The sequence below is a fragment of the Salvia hispanica genome, chromosome 1, assembly GCF_029641045.1.
Source record: "Salvia hispanica isolate PSC_SH4W2 chromosome 1, Shi_PSC_v1, whole genome shotgun sequence".
Classification (NCBI taxonomy): Eukaryota; Viridiplantae; Streptophyta; class Magnoliopsida; order Lamiales; family Lamiaceae; genus Salvia; species Salvia hispanica.
In genome coordinates, this window is record NC_142692.1 from 5,051,941 (window position 1) to 5,075,047 (window position 23,107).

Genomic DNA, 23,107 nt, shown 5'->3' on the forward strand with positions numbered 1-23,107 from the left:
TTTCTTTGCTTTGATAGTAAATCTAATCAAATATTTGAAAGTAAATATAATCAAAAAATAATTTGACAATATAATGCAATCTCATAATATTTGAAAGTAAATATAATCAAATAATAATTTGACAATATAATGCAATCTCATAATATTTGAAGTAAATAATAATCAAATAGAGAGAGAGTTGATTCAATGGCGAAGACGCACGACGTGGTTTAATGCGACATCGGCGTGTAAAAGATTGGCATCAATTCGCATTTTCAACGAAGCAGCAAACAATAAAATAAAGGGGATTTCGCATTCAAACGGCGCGATTCTGTTTGTATGTATCAACGCACACCTTTATCGTGATCTGCATTTTGGTAACCTTTTTCAACATGATGAGAGATGTTATTTAACGTGAATATTTGAAGGTACATGTGAGTGTTGATCGGTTGGAGATGGCGGAGGGGACATACGTGAAGCTCACCAAAGACCAGGTATCTCTGCAAGAGATCACCCCAGGCGAACTCAATCAGCCCATTGATATTGAAGCGGTACCTCATTTTCCTTTTTTTCCCTAATTTTCACGATTTTTATTGGGGGATCGGTGTTGTTCTGTGAATTTATTTGTCGTGGTTATGGAATTTCCTAACCGGCTGCATTTGCACTCTAATTGTGATCAGTTATATATCCCTGGATTGTCGATCAGTGAGCATAATGTGTGAAAGTTTACTAATCATCGATGGTAGATGATGTACTGAATAAACTTAAGCAAATTAACCACCTGCAAATCATAGCAGCTTTGAATTAATGGAAATGCATTCGGTTCTGCAAAATTGATCTGGAACGTGTTAGGATTCATTTTGCATGCTTAGTGATCTGCTGCTTGGTTAAACATAGAGTGTGAATTTGATTTATGTAGAATCTGCCTAGTCCGCCCTGATCTTCAAAATCGTGACAAGTTTTTTGATCTTCTGGTGAAAGTTTATTACTCCATATCCAATCTCAAATTATCGAAGTTTATATATTCTGGTTATTTTGTTTCCAACTCTTCCACTATCAGATAAGTGCTCCTAGATGTGAACAATGTGGACAAACTCTACCACCGAGCTACTCTCCCCCAGCTGATGAAGATTGGGTATCTGGGATTTTCGGTTGCTCTGAGGATCGTGACAGTTGTAAGTATTCGTGAAATTTAACATTGTTAAGATCCATGGAATATCAATCTATGTACAGTAACATCTTAGAAACTACAGCCTACAGGACACAGGCGTGACTCTGAAAGATCTGATTTCGTGTTAGTAATCTTTCTTGTGTGTAGTTTATATGAGGCTGATATTGTTTGACATGTTGCTTGTTTTCTTCATTCTGTATGATCTGATTCCATGCTTAAACTGGCAAATCAAGTAGTCATTTTGATAACAATGTGATTTTAGTAACCGAATCTGGTTTTGTATCCCACTCCAAACTTGATTTTGTTTGAGGAAAATGGTTTCATATTTTCTCCAAATACAGGCCTAACAGGAATGTTTTGCCCCTGTGTACTGTTCGGGCGCAATGTTGCAAGCTTGAACGACGATATCCCTGAGCGAAGTGCGTGCATCAGTCACGTTGTATGCATTGAAGGTGGCATTGCTCTTGCTATCGCCACAGCAGCCTGCAACGGCATAGATCCAGACACGGCCTGCCTCCTGACCGAAGGCTTGCTATTCGCATGGTGGGTCTGTGGCATCTACACTGGCATGGGCCGACAACTGTTGCAGAGAAAATATCACCTAAAGGTAGGCCGTAAGCAGAAGTACATACCTAGTAATCATCAAGAACTAACACACACTAAAATCTGCAGGATTCACCTTGTGATCCTTGTATGGTGCACTGCTGCCTCCACTGGTGTGCGATATGCCAGGAGCACAGAGAAATGAAGAATCATCTGGCAGAGGGCACTGCATCCGAGGTGACGGTGGTAAACCCCCCGCCGCGGCAGGAGATGAACGCTGCTGAGAAACATGAGGATCGAGGCTCAACTTCACACCAGAGTGGGGAACAGAATAATCTGCAGTTACAACCTGTGTGAAATTCCTTGACAAAAACTATGCTAAAAGTTTTCATTTTTTGAGGGAAAAAAGTATAGTTTCTTTGGTCAAAATAAAACGAGAGACACAAAGCAATACTGGTCTTAGTCTCGCGATATTTTTCATAGTTCGAGATAGAGTATACCAGAGCTTCACTCTTTTGCAATGGTTGAAACTTGCATATGTGAAAAATGATGAATACTGAATTTTTACACTCCTATTTTTCTAAATCTCAACCTATTAGTTCTAAGGGGATATTTACTATTGCACTTTATATTTAAAAATAATATTAGCACTAGTTTTTTAACATTATTAACAAATAACAGTACTATAACATTTTCTTGTGAAAATAAATCGTGTTATGCAAATTTTATAAATTTATTAGTCAAACCATCGCAAATAGTATCATACTCATACAAGATACTTATAACAATTGGTATGTTTCGTGTCCCCAAAATTATACTACTAGTATTCCTACAATTAATAACAAAATTCATGCTAATAATATATTTTTATTCGTTTAACGAAATTCTTGTTATTCGTTTTGATTTAGTTAATAATCCAAAAAAATGCTGTAGTCTTATATGATGGACATATATTAATATAGTTCACTCGTTAACTTCTGTGATATTGAATAATTCAATATGAGATTATATTAGTTGGAGTATCATTTATATTCAGACAAAATATACTCCATAATTGGATTAGTGAGTAGGGACTTATTATTATTATGGATACAAATACGAAAAATATTACAGTTTGAAATGACGAAAATGTCCCTGACAGAGATTAACTAGTCACCGTTGCGAGAGTGCGCAGGGTTTTTCCCCTAAACCCTCAAACGAAAATGGCAGCTCGGTCGGCCCGATCCTCTACGACGCGCCTACTATACTCCCTCTACGCGCCTTCCATCGGCGCGTCGCCGCATACCTCCAGAGCCGCCTTGGCTGGGAATTTCCATTTGCGCTATTTCTCCGCCGGCAGCGCCGCCGCCGCACGCTTGAGGGAGGAGAAGGAAGTATGGTGGAAAGAGTCTCTGCAGAAGCTCCGCAACATCGGTATTTCTGCTCACATCGATTCAGGTAAAACGACGCTGACCGAGCGAGTGCTGTATTATACGGGCCGGATCCACGAGATTCACGAGGTGCGGGGGAAGGATGGAGTTGGGGCGAAAATGGATTCCATGGATTTGGAGAGAGAGAAAGGGATTACTATTCAATCCGCTGCTACCTATTGTACCTGGAAGGATTATCAGGTCTCTTCTGATTCAAATTAAGTTCACTTGTTGGTGTAAAATGATTTAAATGTGGATTATATTTCCTTATGAAGGGATCTCGAGAAATTTTGATGACCAATTTGTTTGCTTTTCAGGTTAACATAATTGACACACCAGGTCACGTTGATTTCACTATTGAAGTTGAGAGAGCTTTACGTGTACTCGATGGCGCTGTTCTCGTCTTGTGTAGTGTTGGTGGTGTTCAGAGTCAGTCGATTACAGTTGATAGGCAAATGAGAAGATATGAGGTTCCTAGAGTTGCTTTTATCAACAAGCTTGACCGTATGGGGGCTGATCCATGGAAAGTGCTCAATCAGGTTTGGAAATTTCTAAATCTCATATCTGGGAATTCAAGACCACCTTAAACTTTGGTTGATTAACTTTGCTTATTGAGAAGAAGACATTATGTCGACCATGAGCTGATTCGTTCCTTTCTATATACAGGCACGGGCCAAACTTCGACACCACAGCGCTGCTGTGCAGATGCCAATTGGTCTGGAGGATGACTTCAAGGGTCTAATTGACTTGGTCAATATGAAAGCTAACTACTTTCATGGTTCCAGTGGGTATGTTTGCTAGCTTGTGATTGATGCATATAGTGTGCTTCCGTCGACATTGTTGAATACTTTTTTATTCTTTTGCAGTGAGAAAATTGTGACTGAAGATATTCCTGCTAATCTCAATGAGCTTGCTCTAGAAAAACGACATGAATTGGTTGAATTAGTCTCGGAGGTTGATGACCAGCTTGCTGAGGCATTTCTTAGTGATGAACCTATATCGGCTGCTGAACTTGAGGTTTATTTCTTCAAAATTTGTAACAGATTTTTATTTTACTTCCTTTTTTCAGTTCTGGGAACATTTCTGATCGCTAAAGCCATTTTCTGGTGTTAGAGTTATTTTTGTGCTTCTGTATTTGAAATTTTATGTATTAAAACTTGAGCAAGCGCTGGAGACAAAGATCGAGTCAAAAAGTTACTACTATGTTTTAATAAACGTTTTTATTATGTAGGGAGCAATCCGAAGAGCTACCATAGCACGAAAATTTGTGCCAGTGTTCATGGGTAGTGCTTTCAAGAACAAGGTGAGTCCATTAATCTTAAGCATTATTGAATTACAAGTGTCCGTGTAGTGCTTTCAATAAACGTGTTTTCCGTTGCTGTGTTGCGTGTGATGTCATTACAAGTACTCCTATAAGATTAGCTTTAACCTCTTCACCTATGCTCTGAAAATGCTAAGATGATCCTCTTGGCCCATGAGGTGGATTCAAGGAGAAATAATGTGGACTATATCTATATAATTATCCTAATTTGATGCAAAAAAATATGAGTATATATAAATTGGAGTTACTGCCATATTCGTCCAATGCATCATATATTTGACTAATATGTACTGTTTAAGTCAAATAATGGTTACTGGTAAGTGATATGTTAAGAAGTAGGTCACATATGCTTATTGCCTAAAAGCTATCAAAAGGTAAGTGCTTCCATTATTCAACCCGAAAGTGGAAAATTCTAACCAGGCAAGAAAATTTGTGAAGTGATGAAGTGACTTTTACTCTTGTAAACGGAAGAATAGTTTGTGTACTCAATTCCATTAGAGCTAGTTTAAGGCTAGGGCCTAGGCAAAAAAGAGTTGCTCTAGTATAACAAAATTTATAGCTTTTCTTGTACTTGGCCTGATTTGAAACTATTCTCAGCCTTATTTTATCTTGTATGCAATACCCTCCTTTTACATGACTGAGAAAGGCTATTCCTTGACGGAAAATTTGTTAACTCTCTATGCAGACCTTTATTTACCCATCGTTTTTCTTAATATGTAATTCCATTATTCTTTTGTAACATCACGTTTCAGGGTGTTCAACCACTTCTTGATGGTGTACTTAGCTATTTGCCTTGTCCGATTGAAGTTACTAACCAAGCTCTCGATCAATCTAAGAATGAAGAAAAGGTGTGTCTTATTTTTTGTTCAATCTTTATATTGTAAACTACAGGCAATGAATTCAACAACTGAGCCTCCACTTTCCATTGTTGTAGGTTACCTTAACAGGAAGCCCCGCTGGTCCTCTTGTTGCCTTAGCTTTCAAGTTGGAAGAAGGGCGATTTGGCCAGTTGACATATTTAAGGTATTACTTTCCAATTCCATATGTTTTTGGGTTCTTCATTTTAGAGGAACATTCCTCTTGTCAACCCAACTACTAATATGCCTCCGGACTTTTTTCTTGATGCAGAATCTATGAAGGTGTCATAAAGAAGGGTGATTTTATAGTTAATGTAAACACAGGGAAGAAAGTCAAGGTAGGCTAATTTAAAATGGTATGCTTTGTGAATTCCCCCCCCCCCCCCTCCCAAAAAAAATAGGATGGTTGGCCTGTATCTCTTTGATTATGAAGTAAATATTTTTTTTTGGATGCTATAATCTGATCATTCATTGGACATTGCAATAGGTTCCTCGCTTGGTGCGGATGCATTCAAATGAAATGGAGGTTAGTTAGTGGTTCTATAGTGCAGCTTGGGTGTTTCTTTGTGTCGAATGAGATTTCTGCATTTTTTGGAACAATGAACATGTCTCTCTAAGTACTTCCAATAAGAGTTCAGTTGATTGATAGTCATTGCATTTCAGATTTTGCTAGATACTGGAATTGTATCTTTGGATTAGGAGAATATTTTTTTTAAATGTTAGGGATGGTGGATCCTTTGTATTTTAGATGTTTAAAAAGTGCACTTAATAATCATTTCATAATTTTATTCCTATGTGATGGCATATTGCTACTGCTTACATGTTGTACTTTCACAAGATATTAATGATATTGACTTCTCCTCTTGAAGTTTTTTTTAATTCTTTTATTCATTACCCTTTCATTTTACAGGATATTCAACAAGCTCATGCAGGACAAATTGTTGCTGTATTTGGTGTAGATTGTGCTTCAGGTACTAATACTTGATTACTTATCCATAGAGACCCTTTTCCTCTTTGCTTTTAGTTTAAATGGTCCCGTAAATAATTCGTATACTTTACCACTTTACCCTGAATCTTATTAACTCTATTGCACAATCTATTGCTAATTAACTTCGATAATGTGCTCTTGCCAGGGGATACATTTACTGATGGTTCAGTCAGATATACCATGACCTCTATGAGTGTGCCTGAGCCAGTTATGTCTTTAGCAATATCAGCAGTTTCTAAAGATTCGGGAGGGAATGTGAGTTAATAAACAGATTTTATCTTGTTTACAGCTTTATTTAGATGATTGTGTGCCTAGATGTTATCCCTTCTCATTGTTGACTTAAGCATCTTTGATGTGCAGTTTTCAAAAGCTTTGAATCGTTTCCAGAGAGAGGATCCAACTTTCCGTGTTGGTTTAGATGCTGAGAGTGGTCAGGTACAATTTTCTTTCATTAGCCGGCCCTATTTTTTCCCCTTCGTATCATTGATGTTTTATTGTATACGAAAGAAATAGATTCTGTGTTTTGATTACTATGGTTTTCTGAGCAGACAATTATCTCTGGAATGGGTGAACTCCATTTGGACATCTATGTTGAGCGCATGCGGAGGGAGTATAAGGTATTGTTTTTTTTGGTTGATTGTGTAAAGTTTAGCGCATAACCGAATGTATCTGACCCTGGAAATGTTAAGGTTGAAGCGACTGTTGGGAAGCCTCGTGTCAATTTCAGAGAGACAATTACTCAGCGTGCTGAGTTTGATTATTTGCATAAGAAGCAGAGTGGAGGACAGGGTCAATATGGAAGAGTTATTGGGTAAGTCTCAACCTGGCCCTTTGTTACTGAGATTTATTTATTTTCTCTGCACTGTATTATGCAGTACAATTTTTTTTACAAAGTTGTATGGACTAGGAACTGCTGTTACCTTGTTTTCTTTCTTATTCTCCACCTCACATCTTTTTCTTTTCTTTGACAGTTATATGGAACCACTACCACCAGGCTCGGGAACTAAGTTTGAGTTTGAGAACAATCTTGTTGGACAAGCAATACCTCCAAATTTTGTCCCAGCAATTGAAAAAGGTTTCAAGGAAGCTGTGAACTCGTATGTATCGAATTTCTCTCTCTATATTACTCAATTTTCCAAAGTTGTGAGTAGCCATCATTATTCTGTATGGAGATAGCAGCAGGGCACAATAGGCTAGCAAATGATCATATGTCCGAAGTACAAGACTGTTAAATAAACATTGGTTTGCTAGCTTTGCTGATTAGTTGTTTTGGATTGACTGTTAACACCACCTACACTATGGTCTATCCATGAACATAAACTCTTATCTTATTCTCTGAATCTGTAATATCTGATTATGCTTGCATGTGCAGGGGTTCCCTTATCGGCCATCCTGTTGAAAATATTCGCATAGTTTTGACCGATGGGGCTGCCCATACCGTGGATTCAAGTGAACTTGCATTTAAGATGGCATCGATATACGCCTTCAGACAGGTTTATCTCTATAAAGCTGAAGCAACAATTTATTTGTTTCTTCTCATGTTTATTCGTCGCCAAAGCCTCTTTCATCAGGGTCCCAGGCCTTTACTGTTTCGGATGATTCTCGTGTTCAATTGATGATCTCTGTTTTCTTTTTTATTTTATGATATAGTGCTATACAACTGCAAAACCTGTTATAATGGAGCCTGTGATGTTGGTAGAGTTAAAATTCCCTTCAGAGTTCCAGGGCACTGTCACCGGTGATATCAACAAGTTAGTGTTCCTTACTGATTTGATTAAGTTGAAAGGCTATATACTAGGAAAGCAAACTCCAGCTTACAAAAACTATTTATGATACACAGGAGAAAAGGCTTGATTGTAGGGAATGACCAGGAAGGAGATGATTGTGTACTAACTGCACATGTACGTACCACATGTTCTTTGCTGTTCGTTTCGTCTACTCATCCGCCTGAACATATATTCCTCCTGTTAAATGGGATATCCAAGCTATACACTTATGCATTGTTTGAGAATTTGGTTTATAATTGCGTTTTATCTCAATTTCAGGTACCTCTCAACAATATGTTTGGTTATTCGACATCCCTTCGTTCAATGACTCAGGTAATGCAGTTGATTGTTTGCTCTAAGAATTTAAACTAGTGGTTTAATTTTGTTATGACACAATTAATTTTTGTTATCTTGCAGGGAAAAGGTGAATTCACCATGGAATACTTGGAACATTCACAAGTCTCTCAGGATGTTCAAGCGCAACTGGTTAATGCTCACAAGGCCACAAAACCCGGTGAATAGGCCTCGAAGCATTCGACAGTTATCCGAGGACAGGATTCAAGTCATTTGTGCCATTTTTCGTGTAGTTAGGATGATATTAAACCTTTACTGAGGACATAATTAGTCTTCGTTCATTTATTCAGAAATTTTGAGTGTGATATAGAAATGTTCGCACACAAATAATGACATTCTGTTGTATTATAAGCCTCAAAACAATAATACTATCAATTAACACATTTGCTGTTTGCAAGAGATGTGATAATGCAATCAGTATATTTAAATGCCACTATTATCCATGTCATTATTTTTCTGATGATATATGGACTACTTTATGGTGTACAAGGATTGCCGGTAGCATAAACAATTCCTTCACTAAATAAATGCTTCACGCTGCATTATGGGAAGGTCCAGTTCAGGCTCAAATGCAGAGAGAGGAGTGAAGTATTGATCAACCATGTCTTGAGATACATGTTCCAACGTTGGAGGATCCCACTGCATTTATTTATATTGCAAATATTAAAGATTAATAGAATGCAGACGACGGGGGAAATCGGATGGGGGATTTATCTGTAGAATTCAGATTACCTTGGGGCTGAAATCTTTTTCAACCACCTTTGCCCGAACACCCTAAAAGGAAAAGCAATGGCGATCTCAATATCTCATGATGAAACAAGTAGATCGATATCACTGGAATTCGTAAGTGTCATGCATACCTCACGAAAATCACCATTTATCTGACCGGAGATTCCTTGTAGGGACATTCTGTACTCACGAGTAAGGCACTGATCGAAAGTCTGAAATCTACCTTCTCGTATCTGGAACAGGAATCAAGGCAAATTAGCAGGGAAGTGCACATATATCTCTGAAAAACAGAGTTGTAGATCATAAATGGGCTTACTGATTTTAATGAAACCTTCAAGCTCAATGGCGCAGCTTCTTTCAGCTTCTTCAAAGTTGAGACACACCATGTGTCATTTGTCTTAGCAGCTTCCATTTCCTAGGAAACTTTATAGCTCAGACTATCGTACAGTGCATTCTTGCATGATCAAACTGGGAAAGACCTTTCAAATGCTTCTAAAGATTTGCTCTTTTCCCATAAGATATTTTATCATGGAGAAAATGAAGCTTTGGTATTATTATTGACTTCATTGATCCCATGAGAGACGACATGCTAAAATCTTTTGTTATACAGTATAGTTTTGTTATCATATATGGTCTCTCCAGGGTTCATAGAAATGCAAAGTGATTACTACAAATCTTACCAAACTTTCAATAATTTCCTCAACTGTGTCGTGGCTGAAACATTTGTCTAGTACATCAATCCTGGCCAACCGGATAATATTATCAGACAAAATAATCAGCATTCATTATCACTGGTGAGAAATTAAAAACGGAAGGATTCTAAATTGGAGGAGAATTGTACCGATCACTGTCTACGAGTGAACATTCGCATACAGCAGCAAGGACATTCAAAGATTTTGAAACTCATTCTGCACTAGTTTATAGGAGTAAAATTTATCGAAAAGACCGGAAAGTTACCTGTGAACTACACTATTCTGATCTGGATGGACTGTAACTCCGTGTTTTGCTAAAGAACTTTCAATGACAGAGGGATCATCAGTGGCCAACTTTCCTAGATAATTTTCGACCAAAGGAAGTTTCTGCAGGGATTGTGGATGAGAAATTATATGATGAAATTGCGAAATGAAGAAGTGCCTCAGGTAAGAAAACCAAGCATGTATTCTAAGTAAATTAATTGTTACGTAGTAGGGAGGACCTCAATTGGTGAAAAGTGAGTAGCAAGCCCGCATGACAGCATTTCTGCTCCATTCAGCTTCTCCCCGGTCAATGCAAGGTACTCACCTGGAACAGATAAAAGACATGGAGGCTTAATTATCTGCTACACCAGTTATAGAGGGCGAAAGCTGATGGTTCCAGGGACAAGCATAACAATTTCCATGATTAAGTTTGTATCTAGACAAAATCACATTACAAGAGAACAAATGAAGTCAGAGGATCAAAGTATGCAGATATCTCAGAACAAATAATAAAGGATGGGTCATACAAATGGCAATTCTTGATGAATACAGGATAGGATGAATAAAATTAAAAATGATGAACTGTGAAAAATTAACTTGAGAAGAAAAGTGAACCTATATTTAAATGGTTTCTCATTATGTATTGCAGCAGAAACAAGTCTATTGCAAGTACATATACCACTTCAAGCGCAAAAGTAAAAAATTGTTGTGATTTGGTTATATTCATGTTCTGTAGATAAAAAGTTCATTAGAAGCATACAGTTATTAAAGAGCCATACAACAAATACGTTAGGTTTGACTGGTAATAGTGCAAGGAAGGGTTATAATCGAGCTAACTTTATATAAGAATCTGTACATGATCACAGGTTAAACCATCTATATGAAGTGGGATATGTGAATAATCAAACATAATTACCCATGTAGCCAGGAAGATGAGAGAGGTAAAAGGAAGCCCCTGCATCTGGGTGGAAACCAATTAATGTCTCCGGTGTGGCAAATATCTGGAGGAATCCGAAATAGTCTAGCTCAAGTTTCAAGTTAACAAAAAGATAAAAGAAAAGTTACTAGCATTAATAATCAGAAATTTTAGCATCCTAAAAAAATCTAAGTAGAAGATGCGTTTCCCCAGTACAACATGGACATAATAAAGACATTTGTGCAAGCAGTACCAAAATGCTACCACTTCTCGCCTGTCTTCTTCAAAATCATGCTTTACATGTTTATTTCATTTTATTTATTTCGAGAAGGAGCTTTACATGTTAATTTTACAGCATATCTAGTCTTCTTAAAAAAACATTAGTAGGACACCAAATATGCAATTACATGACAATGGACAATCATATATAGCAATATATTTCAACTTAATAACTGAATAAACACAATACAATGAGTGGACCTATTACAGATCTGCAAAATTTATTGAAAGAATGATAATAATAAATTAAAGACACAATTCAATATGCATATCTATATGTATATCATACAGTTTTATCAGTTGCAAGCCGAAATGTGCCAGGGATGGAAACTCCGGCGCCTCCACCCATTGTGATCCCATTCAAGAGAGCCACCTGAAAGAAGTACAAAGTCTTTCAAGTTATTTGAAGAAATTTATATCAAGTCATAATAATTGCATCATCTGAGAACATAGGCGGACACACATGTAACTAAAGAGGGGCTTAAGCCCCTCTCCAACTATTTTTTTATTATTATTTTAGTTATATAATATTATGATTTTGTTGATATTTTGTGTAAAATAGAGTGCAAAAGCCCCTATCAAAACAAAAAAATCTAGGAAAATTATTATCTTGTACTACAAAATTAGAATATATAGCCCCTATTATAACAATTTTCTGCGTCCGCCTCTGTCTGAGAAGCCATTGTCCAGTCTAAAATATGTAACCAATCCAAAAGAAGAAATAAGAAAGAAGGACACCAAACCATGCTACAAATTATTTCAAAAGGTACCTAAAGGAAGGAAATACAGGAAATCTAAGAGCATGCTGCATCAAGGGATAGAGTTTTATATACTACTACAAGATAAGAAATCAAATCCATTTGAGAACAAGTGCATAACACAAAACAAACTAAATGACCATCTCTAATAAAAGGATCCAGAATGATTTGGCAGCAACTATGTTGACATAAAATGACCGGTTAAAAAGAAATAGAAGCTTGTCACTCGAGACTCACATGTGGCTTCATATAAGTACCAAGAAAGTATATAAACCTATATATAGACCAAAAGAATTTTTTGCATTCTTCTAAGTTTCCTGCACGAATAAAAACAGAACATATAATTATTTTCACAAAAGAGAAAGGATTAAGAAAAAACAATATGGCAGTGAAGATATGCGGCATTTCTAGTCTTTTAGGTAGAAGTAATTGATCAAGGTCATGCTACTGTGAAATACTAGTAATTTTAAAAAAAGTATGACATCAGCCAAAAGTTAATCATGGACAACATGAAGATATTTTGGTGTGTATGTTCTGCAATGCAAAGCATATACATACTATCAAAACTTATCAGAATAAAAAAAACCATGTACTCCCTGGACGCATGCATAAGGAACATGTACTAGCAACACCTTGTGCGTAGTTCGTTACTCATTGGTTCATTATAGCTTTGAGTGAGAAACGAATGACATGAATGGTGAAATCCTTGTATCAACAAAAAATTTGACATGACAGCTATTATGATTGTTGCTTATTTTATTATTGATCATAGTCACATAAGAGATAGATAAAATGAGTATAAATAGAGTAAGAACGATGTTCTATGAGTAAATGGCATACATAGTATACTTCTGCATGTTATGACTGGATGCTAAGTCAACTTAGCTCATGAGCATTTTAAATTGAATACTTTCAATCTTATGAATCGGCTACTATATTAAAAACTATAAATCATTCAATTCAAATAAAAGTTGTGGAACTCTTCAAGATTTTACTAATACGTAATACTCCATAAGAGACTACTGTATTTACATAAGAGATATATACTGAATTAATTCCTTAAACCATGTCATAATGCTGCTAGTTAATTTCAACAGTGAAGGCACAACGTTCTCCAGATCATATAGTTCCGGTCCCTTAAATTTTTCACTCTGTCTGCACAACAATATAAGTTCCTACATTAACACAACTATATGCTTTGATCTACTAATCCTACAAAGGCCCATAATAATTTTTATGCATGCATATACACGTGGAAGTCTTTTTTGGCTGGTGGTGTGTTTATAGAAAATCATTAGATAGAGATGGGGAGGAGGGAATGAAGGCAAAAGAAATATAAAGACAGTACCTTTTTGTAAAAGATTATAAAGAGCAACAATATCTCCACCAGCAGAAAAAGCCCTCCCTCCACCCTTTAAAATTCAAACCATATATGAGCTCTTGTATGGAAAGAAACATAAAACCACAACTACTGTATTTGTAGAAATATACGACTGGGGCAACAGATATATTTTGGTTCCTATTGTTTTTCTATTTCGCAAGTATTTCTTTTGAGCAGGGGTGAAGAATACCTTTAGAGCAACAAAACACACCGCAGGGTCTTCTTCCCAATTTTTATACAACTCCTGAAGCCTGCCAACCTGCATTGTATAACTATAATATACCAAAGCTTCATACTTTTGGGGCCATAATAAATCAGAAAACTAAGTTTACTTGATCCTACTTGAGATGGAAGCATTCCAAGTACTACTATATCTAAAATAATCATTTCAGGTGAGCTATTTCTCGATAGAATAAACTAATCAAATACTATATGGAAATGAAATTTTAGACAGCCAGAATTTGGTGATTAACAAATATACTAGTGGAGTAAATGATAAGACTAAATTAATTGAAAACACAGCAGAAAAGTAAGAGTGAAATCAGACTTACTATAGACATGTTAAGAGCATTGAGAGCTGCGGGTCTGTTGAGAATTGCTGTTCTAGAACTCGCTTTGCCCTCAACAAGTACCTGACCATCAATCCAACAATCAAACCGGTTCGTTTTCGTTTTCACAAAACACATGGCCAGAGAGTAATAAGAGAGAGAGAACTTACTAAATTATCAGAATCATGAATGAGAGGATTGGCGGAGAGAGAAGCAAAGCGTCTGGAGCCATAAGTGAGCTTCTCGCCTGCCAACATCCACCGGCGAATCAATGCATATTTACACAATCGCATGATTTCCAGTCGAATTTCACAGCCTTTCGATTTCGAGTTTCCTTCCAATTTCAATTTCAATTTCAATTTCACTCTTCGCATTTCCTACTTATTCATAATCATAATGCCACCCTTTTTATAAGAGCCTAAATCCTAACTAAGTGATTAAATTTTTAAGTACTTAATTAAATTTCACTTTTTTTTCTGTAATTTTAGAAAAATCATTATCTTATATAATATGTCACGAGTGAAATTACTTATATAGTTCTATTATAACAAACAATGCTGATCTATTTATAAAACCATTATTTTTTCTAACTAGATTTTAAAATTGCGAGACAAATCAAATTTTATAATTTTTCGGCTATTGTACTCTTTTAAATGCAATTATTTCGTCTATTGTACGCTTTTAAATGCAATTACAAAAAACTATATTGACCTTATTAAAACTAGTTACACCAAAAACGTTCCTAATATTTTACAGGCCTGACTCTAAAAACATTAGAAGTAGATGACTTTACTTGATCAAATATTTGTACTAAAATGCATTTAAAAAACTATATTGCCTGTAATTAAACTAATTACACCAAAAATTTCCTAATATTTTATAGGCCTGACACTATAAACATTGGAAGTAGATGACATTACTTGTCAATTATTTGTACTAAAATGAATTTTAGAAACCATATTGCCTTTATTAGTTTTTTAATCGAATTAGACTAATTACACCAAAAACGTTCCTAATAGTTTATAGGCCTAAATCTATAAATATAGATAAGATGCTAAACATGTTATAGTCTCAATTTTGAAATGGAACCTATACTAAGAAACAAGAAAATAAATAAACACCGCTTGCAAATTATGACAATAATTAATGTTTGCTCTGCGGAATAAAAATGGACGAGGGCTATTTTCTAGCTTTAAAACTTAATTAAAATCGTTTTAATTAATTTTGGATCTATTTTTTCTAGCAATAACTTAAAATATACTATCGGTTTAATTAAATTTGGATCTATTGTTTGTTTGCAACTAGCGCGGCGCTATAACTATAATTACAGTTTGATTATGGCATAATTCGATTGCATCTAAGAAAATTAAAATGAAGGATAGTGTCGATGACAAAGAAAGATGATTTCTTCGACAACTTGGCTAAATGGATAAACACCACTACCCAATATGTTATGTTAAACTTGAATAATTTGTCTACTTAATTTTCTAAAATCTTCAATCCAAAATCAGATTTTATAACATATCATCAATTGAATACTTACATAATTTGAATTATACCCCTTATTTACATTGGCCCAATTAAAATAAAAAAAATTATTTCACATTTTATAACCATAATAAAACAAAGTGATTATAATTTATAAATTACAACGTAAAATGATTTTAATCGATTACACGTTAATATACTTAGAAACCAGTAAAATGATTTTAAATGGGTTACACGTTGATTTCATTTAGAACCAGTCTTTTTTTAACATTTTCAATTTTAAAATTCAAATAAAAGTACAAATAATTAAAGCGAAGAAATCGTTTTAAATTCTTGCTTTATTTTCCATATGTGGGCACGGCCCAATTCAAAATACGTGGGCCTCTAAGCCGAAATATAAAGCCCAGAAATCGTAAAGCCCAAATAAAAAAGCCCACTTATTTTCTAGGAAGAAGTTGTTAGCAACCATTTGCCTCTAGAGAAGTCACCGCCGCCGATAACAACCCTCAGGCGGCTCGTCTTCCGCCGCATAAACAGGCCAAAGCAGCCGTTCAAATCAATTACAGGTGCGGTTTATTCCATCCAGAAATGAACAATTTCAGTTTGATAATGCCTGTTCAACAAATTTCGTTGAGAAAAATTTCAATTTGAATTCACTTAATTATTCATGAATTTATTGGTTAGATCGTATAGTTAACTGAAGAGGCTAGATTGTTCATCTTTTGGATTTGGTTGATGCCTTTGTAATCGGAAAACAGTTTGCATCACTTAAGTTTGCTTATTGGGCATGAAAATAGGGTTCGGTTTGGATAATTTTGGATAAAAATTAAACTGCTTTTGTTTTTCATATTCGAAAATGAACCTTCAAGGATTGACCAATTGGCCTGGCCCGATCAGTATCTTATATTTTTGCATGTCATGTTGATTTGCCTATGATCCTCCTTCAGTTTGTGATGCTAGCTAATCAATAATTATGTGTGTTTGATGTGCAATGCAAATTAGATTTTCTGATTGATTGTTTCAAATTCATCATGTGTAGGATATTACCCCTCAAGCAATTACTTGAACTGGGGCATAATGGACGAAAATAAATTCCTGGATCAATTCATTGAGGTTGAGATTGAAGCTGAAAAACTCTTATTGGGACGCCATGAGGTGAATTGAATTGATGCGGTTGTGCAATCTGAAATCATTATTTTCAGATTTGACGTTCTAGTTAGTGTTTGTGATTGCAGTTGGTCGATATTGATAGAATGAGGAATGGGAACAGGGAGGCTTTAACAGCACTGAGGAAGAGAGCTAAAACTACAAAAACCAGTGTTCCTTCACCTTTTGAATCTCTAATGAAGGATATTGATCCAAGGCCATTGGTGAATGAGGTTTGTGCAACATGTGGTCATCATAATGCGAGGGAGAGCACATTGCTTATGTTCCCTGGAACTGACACCTTTGCAACTATACCGTTTCATGCTGCTCATACCATTTTGGAAGAAGGTAGCTGTTTCTTTGTTTGGAAAGAATAAAAAGTTATCTGCATTACTTATCCATCAAATTGCTGGTTGGAGGATTCTACATGAATACCTGCCCTGGAAATTCAAGTTTTCTTTTTGTTGATGGGTGGTTTAAGTTAGGTAATATATCTATGTTACTTCACAATATAGGAATGATGGTTTATTGCAACTGTTTCATATTGGTATTTAAGTTGTAATATGGTTTAATGGTGTCATTACTACAGGCATATATCATTTCGTATAGCAGAGGGTAAGTAGTCAATAGGAATCATTAATCTCTTCTGTATGAGCAATAGATTACTGGATGAATATGGCTGTGGATATTATAAAATCCCCTAATGTCAAGAAGGCCAGAAGGTAATTGGATGTGATATTCTATTCTGAATATCAATAGAGGTCCAGATATAAATTACTAGACACAGACTAACCTTTCATCCTTGTCTGGAATGTAAGTGTTATTAAACGCCTCTGCAGCATTTCTCTTTCACTCTGGAGCTACATAACTTTATACCAAGGTCTAACATACTGTTATTAGCATGCTACTTTGAGTGCTTATGTATCTTGGAACGTTGCTATCTTGAAACATGCTATGCTTGACAATTTATTACTCTGTCCTAATTTGATGGGGTTGGATGCACTTTAAAGCTTCTTCTTCTCTCTTGTCAAATAATACTGCAGTCTCTTTTTACTGATGGGATTCTTATATATGCTTATTGTAGATCAAGCACGCCTTGATTTTGATTCCAAAAAGCTCCAGAGCTTCGTGAAAGAGCAATCTCTAATTCTTTCAGAAAAAGGTGCCCTTTCTGACAAGATAGGCCCTGGAGTGCTAAAATCTCTGGTGGCCTTAACTGACAAACCAAAGTAATAGTTACCTTCTTGAAGAATCTAAATATCTCAGGTCTTCCTTTTATGTCAAAGAAATTACATTCATATATTACTTTACTTCAGGATTGAGGAGGATGATTGACAACCTGATGCAGTTGTTATGGATGGGAGTTATTTTTCATAGGGTATGTTAACACAATAATAATCTATGTGTTTTCTTTCATTTCTGCTTTTTACCACTAAGGCCACCTTGGAAAATGGGAGATGCGAAAAGCAGTCAACTTTTGTGATTTAGCTAAGCTAATAAAAAAATGTCAATCATAGTGCACATATTGATTTTTTTAACCTTTTCTGTAAATAAATTACATGTCCTCTAGTTTAGAATTAGTTTAATATTGAAGTTTTTATTTTCCATGGGATCTCTGTGATTGTATGAGAATGTTTGCTTGGTCATTGTTGGAACTCCACTCCTCCACTTTGTTTTTCTGTAGGGTAAAGTCTTAAGCCACTCCTCATCTCGTTCTTTTTTATATATCAGCATATAAATAAAAAGATCAAAATATGCACTCTAGTCTGTTTCATGTTATTCTAACCAAGCGAGACCAGTAAGTTCATTGTTGTTGTCATCTTCTATATTGTGCTATTGGGAATCCTGTGTCAGTGATTAGGATTGAATGAATTTTATGTGTTCATACCTTTCTTGTCCTTGCACTGTCCCTACACCAATCAAATGAGAAGAGAATTGATAAATACTTCCATCTTATCAATTGAAAGATACATTTACGGGCCATTTCCAATCTTGCCTATTACAATAAGCTTCCCTAGAGCTCAATAATATCTTCCCTATTCTCCATTATTGACTGTCGCATCGCAGGAGAAATTTCTACAGTACAATGGATGTTGGCTTTATGGAAACGTAGCTTAATGTTCCATCAAATTAATGAAATATCCACTGATTTTTGTTTCTGTCAGTGTCACTAATTATTTTCATTGAAGCTTTTCCCTACTCGTTTTTGTGATGTCTGTGGTCTCCTTAGCATTTTAACCACTCTCCCAGCAATCTTTACTTTAGAAATCAATATCCTCCTTTTATCTCTTTCATAGTAATTGCTTTTCTGCATGTGTGATGAAGCCTTTGGTTCGTAAAATAATCACTACTGAATTGTTTCTTTCAATTACAGGTGTTAAATTCTGCACGAAGATGGTCAAACACATGCTAGAGCGCGAAAGACAGTGACTAGAGAAGCTTCCCGTTGAGTATGAGAGGCAACTAACAACTAACAAATCACTTTTCTTGAATCAAGCCCAAAATTGTCGCTTAAAGGAGAGGTGCTAGTGCTCTACTATTAATTATGTTAGAAGGTCATTCGTGGCCCAACTATATGATGGATAACTGTGAAGTGTTGTGTCATATACCTTACTACTGCTGGAGCCGTTACACCGACGCACCTCTTTGAATGGACATGTTACGATAAAAGGTTTCATAGGGCAAAAGTAAGCACATGATTTCAATGAAATGGAGGAGCAGGCATGCTTCTGGGACCCAAAAAAGTTTGGTTTGTGCAGTTACATTTGTATTATGTTTTTGAAACATAAACATCGCATAGTGCTGATAACAACGTTATGGAATTTCGTCGTCAAGCCACTCCTTGGCTCTATATTGTCCATTCAATGAATGCCTTTGGATTACTAGCTTCATAGATAGGAAAGTTTGTGAACCGGTTTTGAGTGGAAGTCTTGAATTTTGTCTAGGGAAAAAAAATTAAACTTTTTTTCTTTTGGTTGTTTTGATTTTATTATCCAAAATCAGTGTATTGTTTCCATGTATTATCGCTGTCGTTACTTTGATGATTAGAGTTGAGAGATGTTGACAGGGCAGAGATTAAAATAGTTGTTGCTAACCACGAGTCTACATTAATACTAGTACTATGATTTATTAGGTAACAAGTAATCTAAATGTCCTTTTATCTGGCAGGAGTTGAATATTTATTGATTTTATTTATCTGGGTTTTGGGAGGTTTGAATATTTATTGACTGTAACAAGGTTAAAAATTGATTTTATAATACTACTATAAATTAAGAAATTACTCCCTCTTACCAATAATTTATCACTAGGCATGTGAGTCCTATTTTTATATATTAGTTTAGTGGAATTTGAAGTCCATTACAAAAAATGGTAAAAATAAAAGGTGATAATTTTTAGGGACGGACGGAAATGGATATAAGTGACAAATCTTCAGGGACGTGAGTATATAATATCTTATGTATATAAAATTTATACACATAATAAACCTAGTACTAAAACAAGAATGGTCAATCTTGAATAAAATAATAGAGTCAATAATAGAGTTTTGAAAATAAAATAAAATAGTGCATCCTGAGATTCTCACATTAGACAGCCTGAGAGAACTGTTATTTAAAATAATAATGAAAAGTCGGAAAATAAGAATGAATACATAGTACTAAAACATCTAAGATGGAAATATGAACATAAATACCTTTGTGGCTTTTCCTAGTTAGCTATCCTCTAATTTCAAAAATGGACAATCTTGAATTTCATCAACAAAGTGTTTAAATAGGTCATTTTGTATCTGTACAACAAATCAAATGGTCAATCAAGTTCTTGAATAGTGGAATTTGTCTTGGTTAGACCCAATTAAAATTCGAAACACATTATATTTTTAAATTTTTTACAACATTGCCCTACATGGATCTTCGGCAGTAAATTGTGTCACCTAAAAGCTCAACTTTTTATTGCACATTTTATGTGCTATGATTCAATTGCAATAACTCAAGCCAGAATTAGGACAACGACTTCAATCTAACAAAATAAATCAAAGGGAGTGTATGAGTATGATAATAATTTTTGATGGACCAATATAACTTTTTTTGTTGGGTATTAATACTTTTTTCCCAGAAAATGAAAATTTGGCAGTGAATTGAAATTGACTTATCATAGGAATTGCATGTGGGCATAGTTTAATCGTAATAAATATTTTGATGTTGTGTGAAGAGAAGAAAAAATAGGGTAATTATTGGGGAAGCCCCCCTCAACATGATTGTGCCAAAAACTAATAAGTAGGACTATCAACATGTGCAACATGTTGCTTTCAACTGACAAATTCATCACAACTCTTATGGTTTGTTGTATCTTTTGTTTGCATCTGTGAATGTTCATTTTCAACAAATAGTAATGCCTGCATCCATCTAACCTTTTGCTATTTCTTTAGAGCTTTTTAATATTAGATCACCACTTTTACCTTTCACCTTCATAGCATCTTCAACAAAAAGAGGTAAATTGAGATGGTGTAGTTCTTATTTAATGTAAGAGAGTACTTCTTTGACATTATAAACATATTTTCTTAAAAGCGGTAGTTAATACAAAAGGGAATGAGGTAAAATGAAAAATAAGTATATAAAAGCATAACTACCATATTTACCGTTGTTGTGAAAATAGATATTGAAAAAGGTATATCTTCTCAAATATCCTTCTGATAAGGAGTTTTGAAGATATAAATACGGTAGTTACCTCTCAATTTACCAATGAATTTACCTCCTCTTGAAGATGCTTTTATTGAGCTTGTACAAGACAAGGGGGCTCGAGCCCCCACCAATAAATTTTAAGGACTTTTTTCTTTCAAAGTTTTATATAATGATGAAATTGATGGTATTTTGTGTTCAGTGCCTCCTCGCTAAGTCGGTTTTGAAAAATTGACGTATCAAAATTCTAGTCCTATAAATTTACCTAGAATAGAATTCAATCGGTAGTTTACGATAGTGGTTGATATTTAATCGGTATTATCACATATGTATTTTATCTTCTAGCACATACACATGCAATAGCCCAAACTATACAACCGCCCTATCCCCATTTTTCACTTCACCAATATTTTTATCTTGTAAAAAATTATTAATGTTATTAAATAAATAAAATATCAAAACAACACGTGTGAGAAATGAAGGTGAAATGAAGTGTATATATAGAGTGAAAATGGAAAAAAAAACACAAAATTCATCGTTCGGGCTATCGTCCGGGCGCTCGCAATAGTGGACGATAGCTCGAACGACCGATCGGCCGACCTTCGGGAACGACCTTGGTGGAGGGCAGGTGTCTGGGGTAAGGAGTTGCAATAGTGGACGATAGCATGGACCATGCAGTGGTCCGGACTATCATACACTATTGTGAATGGCCTCAGAACAAAGATAGCGATCAAGAGTCCGACAAGTCACGACACCATAACAACAAGATTACAACTTAGTCAAGTACAAAGAAAAGAGGAATGGAAAGTTATATAATGTTTTAAAGTATTCTGGAAATTCTTGTATTTTTCCTTAAAATAATCAATTTACTATTTTATTTTTATATATAATGTAGTACCATTATGGTTGTTATCTAATTCGTCATAATAGGTAGTACTATCATTTTATTATTATTCTGAAATATATATTGATGAAAATATAAATTATAAAAATAAATAACAAATTAAAAATTGCCAACCTCATTAATCGCACATTTCGTAAGACAGGCTGGGACAGCCTCATTAATAAGAATGACTTTAAAATGAGTGGGATGAACGTAGTATAAATTGATATGTTGTGTGATTTGGTGGTGGTTGGTATTTTTGATAGAGAAAAAAAAAGTGATGTATCAAATTATCAATAATATGATTTGTAGTGTAAGGTGTTAGTTGTGTATTTTAATCTAAAAAGTTGGAATGATAGAATCGATCAAAATATGCATCATACCATATGTTAAATGAGTTAATTAATCTAATACAATTAACTAACTTCCTAATTACATATGTACTTAATTAAAATCCATTAAAAATAAAATTAACTAAATCTAATGAAATTCATTTCCTTATCCATCAAACCCAAGATCACATTTCTCTCCTCAACCCATGTAGTCTCTCTTCAAACAATATTAATTTAATCCAATCCATTCTCTTCATTTTCTTCATCGTCTCCCCACTTTAAATTATTTTTTTCATAAAACCACGAATATACCCATGCTTAAAACAAATTAGTTGAATTATTTGCCACGAAGCTTAATTTTATTTGAAATCCTATAATTCATATTCTGTGTTAGTACGGTTATATGATTTGGTTCTTCATAATTAAATACAACTATAATTATACTATTCGTTCCAAATATTCCACATATATCCAAATATTTTGTGGCTCACAAAATCTGTTGGATTGAGTACATACAAATTAATGTAGTGGGGTCCATATCTCTATGATTATTTAAATGTCATTTAGAAAATACTAACGATGTCAATAGTGTTTGGGAAAAATTGATTGTCGATGTGGTTGTGGGGGTCA

At 35.0% G+C, this 23,107-nt stretch overlaps 4 protein-coding genes across 6 annotated transcripts; 3 read left to right on the forward strand and 1 right to left on the reverse strand.

Moving 5' to 3' along the window:
• The first annotated feature begins 183 nt into the window (after window positions 1-183).
• LOC125224249 (PLAC8 family protein) lies at window positions 184-2,262 on the forward strand. Its single transcript, XM_048127615.2, has 5 exons — window positions 184-316; window positions 408-530; window positions 1,040-1,154; window positions 1,492-1,757; window positions 1,823-2,262. Exons 2-5 carry the CDS (start codon window positions 435-437, stop codon window positions 2,048-2,050), a joined length of 705 nt encoding a protein of 234 aa, XP_047983572.1. The 5' UTR covers window positions 184-316; window positions 408-434; the 3' UTR covers window positions 2,051-2,262.
• Window positions 2,263-2,862: 600 nt separating this feature from the next.
• Window positions 2,863-8,821, forward strand: LOC125221543 (Translation elongation factor EFG/EF2 protein). Its single transcript, XM_048123662.2, has 20 exons — window positions 2,863-3,303; window positions 3,420-3,641; window positions 3,769-3,890; window positions 3,969-4,119; window positions 4,334-4,405; window positions 5,176-5,271; window positions 5,358-5,446; window positions 5,552-5,618; window positions 5,768-5,806; window positions 6,191-6,251; window positions 6,414-6,523; window positions 6,629-6,703; window positions 6,817-6,885; window positions 6,958-7,079; window positions 7,240-7,365; window positions 7,641-7,761; window positions 7,919-8,019; window positions 8,109-8,169; window positions 8,314-8,367; window positions 8,452-8,821. Exons 1-20 carry the CDS (start codon window positions 2,896-2,898, stop codon window positions 8,554-8,556), a joined length of 2,271 nt encoding a protein of 756 aa, XP_047979619.1. The 5' UTR covers window positions 2,863-2,895; the 3' UTR covers window positions 8,557-8,821.
• Window positions 8,704-14,354, reverse strand: LOC125221544 (3-hydroxyisobutyryl-CoA hydrolase-like protein 1, mitochondrial). Of its 2 annotated transcripts, none has more exons than XM_048123663.2 (14): window positions 14,126-14,354; window positions 13,959-14,039; window positions 13,598-13,666; window positions 13,375-13,438; window positions 12,264-12,343; window positions 11,558-11,641; window positions 10,990-11,074; window positions 10,313-10,398; window positions 10,075-10,196; window positions 9,798-9,858; window positions 9,434-9,532; window positions 9,249-9,350; window positions 9,121-9,162; window positions 8,704-9,027 (listed from the first exon to the last, which is right to left on the reverse strand). In XM_048123663.2, the coding sequence occupies exons 1-14, from the start codon at window positions 14,327-14,329 to the stop codon at window positions 8,908-8,910; spliced, it is 1,299 nt and encodes a 432-aa protein (XP_047979620.1). In that variant the 5' UTR covers window positions 14,330-14,354; the 3' UTR covers window positions 8,704-8,907. The 2 variants fall into 2 exon arrangements, with proteins under 2 accessions (XP_047979620.1, XP_088918587.1); XM_089062461.1 differs by having other exon boundaries at window positions 13,598-13,679; window positions 14,126-14,142.
• A 1,525-nt stretch (window positions 14,355-15,879) lies between these two features.
• On the forward strand, window positions 15,880-19,440 carry LOC125218373 (P53/DNA damage-regulated protein). 2 transcript variants are annotated; one of them, XM_048120027.2, is made up of 6 exons: window positions 15,880-16,009; window positions 16,483-16,598; window positions 16,679-16,937; window positions 17,674-17,818; window positions 17,906-17,967; window positions 18,964-19,440. In XM_048120027.2, exons 2-5 carry the CDS (start codon window positions 16,521-16,523, stop codon window positions 17,922-17,924), a joined length of 501 nt encoding a protein of 166 aa, XP_047975984.1. In that variant the 5' UTR covers window positions 15,880-16,009; window positions 16,483-16,520; the 3' UTR covers window positions 17,925-17,967; window positions 18,964-19,440. The 2 variants fall into 2 exon arrangements, with proteins under 2 accessions (XP_047975984.1, XP_088923121.1); XM_089066995.1 differs by lacking the exon at window positions 15,880-16,009 and having other exon boundaries at window positions 16,664-16,937.
• The last annotated feature ends 3,667 nt before the right edge of the window (window positions 19,441-23,107 follow it).

Coding starts and splice junctions, on each gene's coding strand:
- LOC125224249 (XM_048127615.2), top strand. CDS start 435: ATGGCGGAGGGGACATACGTGAAGCTCACCAAAGACCAGGTATCTCTG. Junction 531..1,039: donor AGCCCATTGATATTGAAGCG/GTACCTCATTTT, acceptor TTCCACTATCAG/ATAAGTGCTCCTAGATGTGA. Junction 1,155..1,491: donor CTCTGAGGATCGTGACAGTT/GTAAGTATTCGT, acceptor CTCCAAATACAG/GCCTAACAGGAATGTTTTGC.
- LOC125221543 (XM_048123662.2), top strand. CDS start 2,896: ATGGCAGCTCGGTCGGCCCGATCCTCTACGACGCGCCTACTATACTCC. Junction 8,170..8,313: donor ATTGTGTACTAACTGCACAT/GTACGTACCACA, acceptor TCTCAATTTCAG/GTACCTCTCAACAATATGTT. Junction 8,368..8,451: donor CCCTTCGTTCAATGACTCAG/GTAATGCAGTTG, acceptor GTTATCTTGCAG/GGAAAAGGTGAATTCACCAT.
- LOC125221544 (XM_048123663.2), bottom strand. CDS start 14,329: ATGCGAAGAGTGAAATTGAAATTGAAATTGAAATTGGAAGGAAACTCG. Junction 13,667..13,958: donor ATGCTCTTAACATGTCTATA/GTAAGTCTGATT, acceptor TATACAATGCAG/GTTGGCAGGCTTCAGGAGTT. Junction 10,197..10,312: donor CTCACTTTTCACCAATTGAG/GTCCTCCCTACT, acceptor CAATCCCTGCAG/AAACTTCCTTTGGTCGAAAA.
- LOC125218373 (XM_048120027.2), top strand. CDS start 16,521: ATGGACGAAAATAAATTCCTGGATCAATTCATTGAGGTTGAGATTGAA. Junction 16,599..16,678: donor TCTTATTGGGACGCCATGAG/GTGAATTGAATT, acceptor TTGTGATTGCAG/TTGGTCGATATTGATAGAAT. Junction 16,938..17,673: donor TCATACCATTTTGGAAGAAG/GTAGCTGTTTCT, acceptor TGCTTATTGTAG/ATCAAGCACGCCTTGATTTT.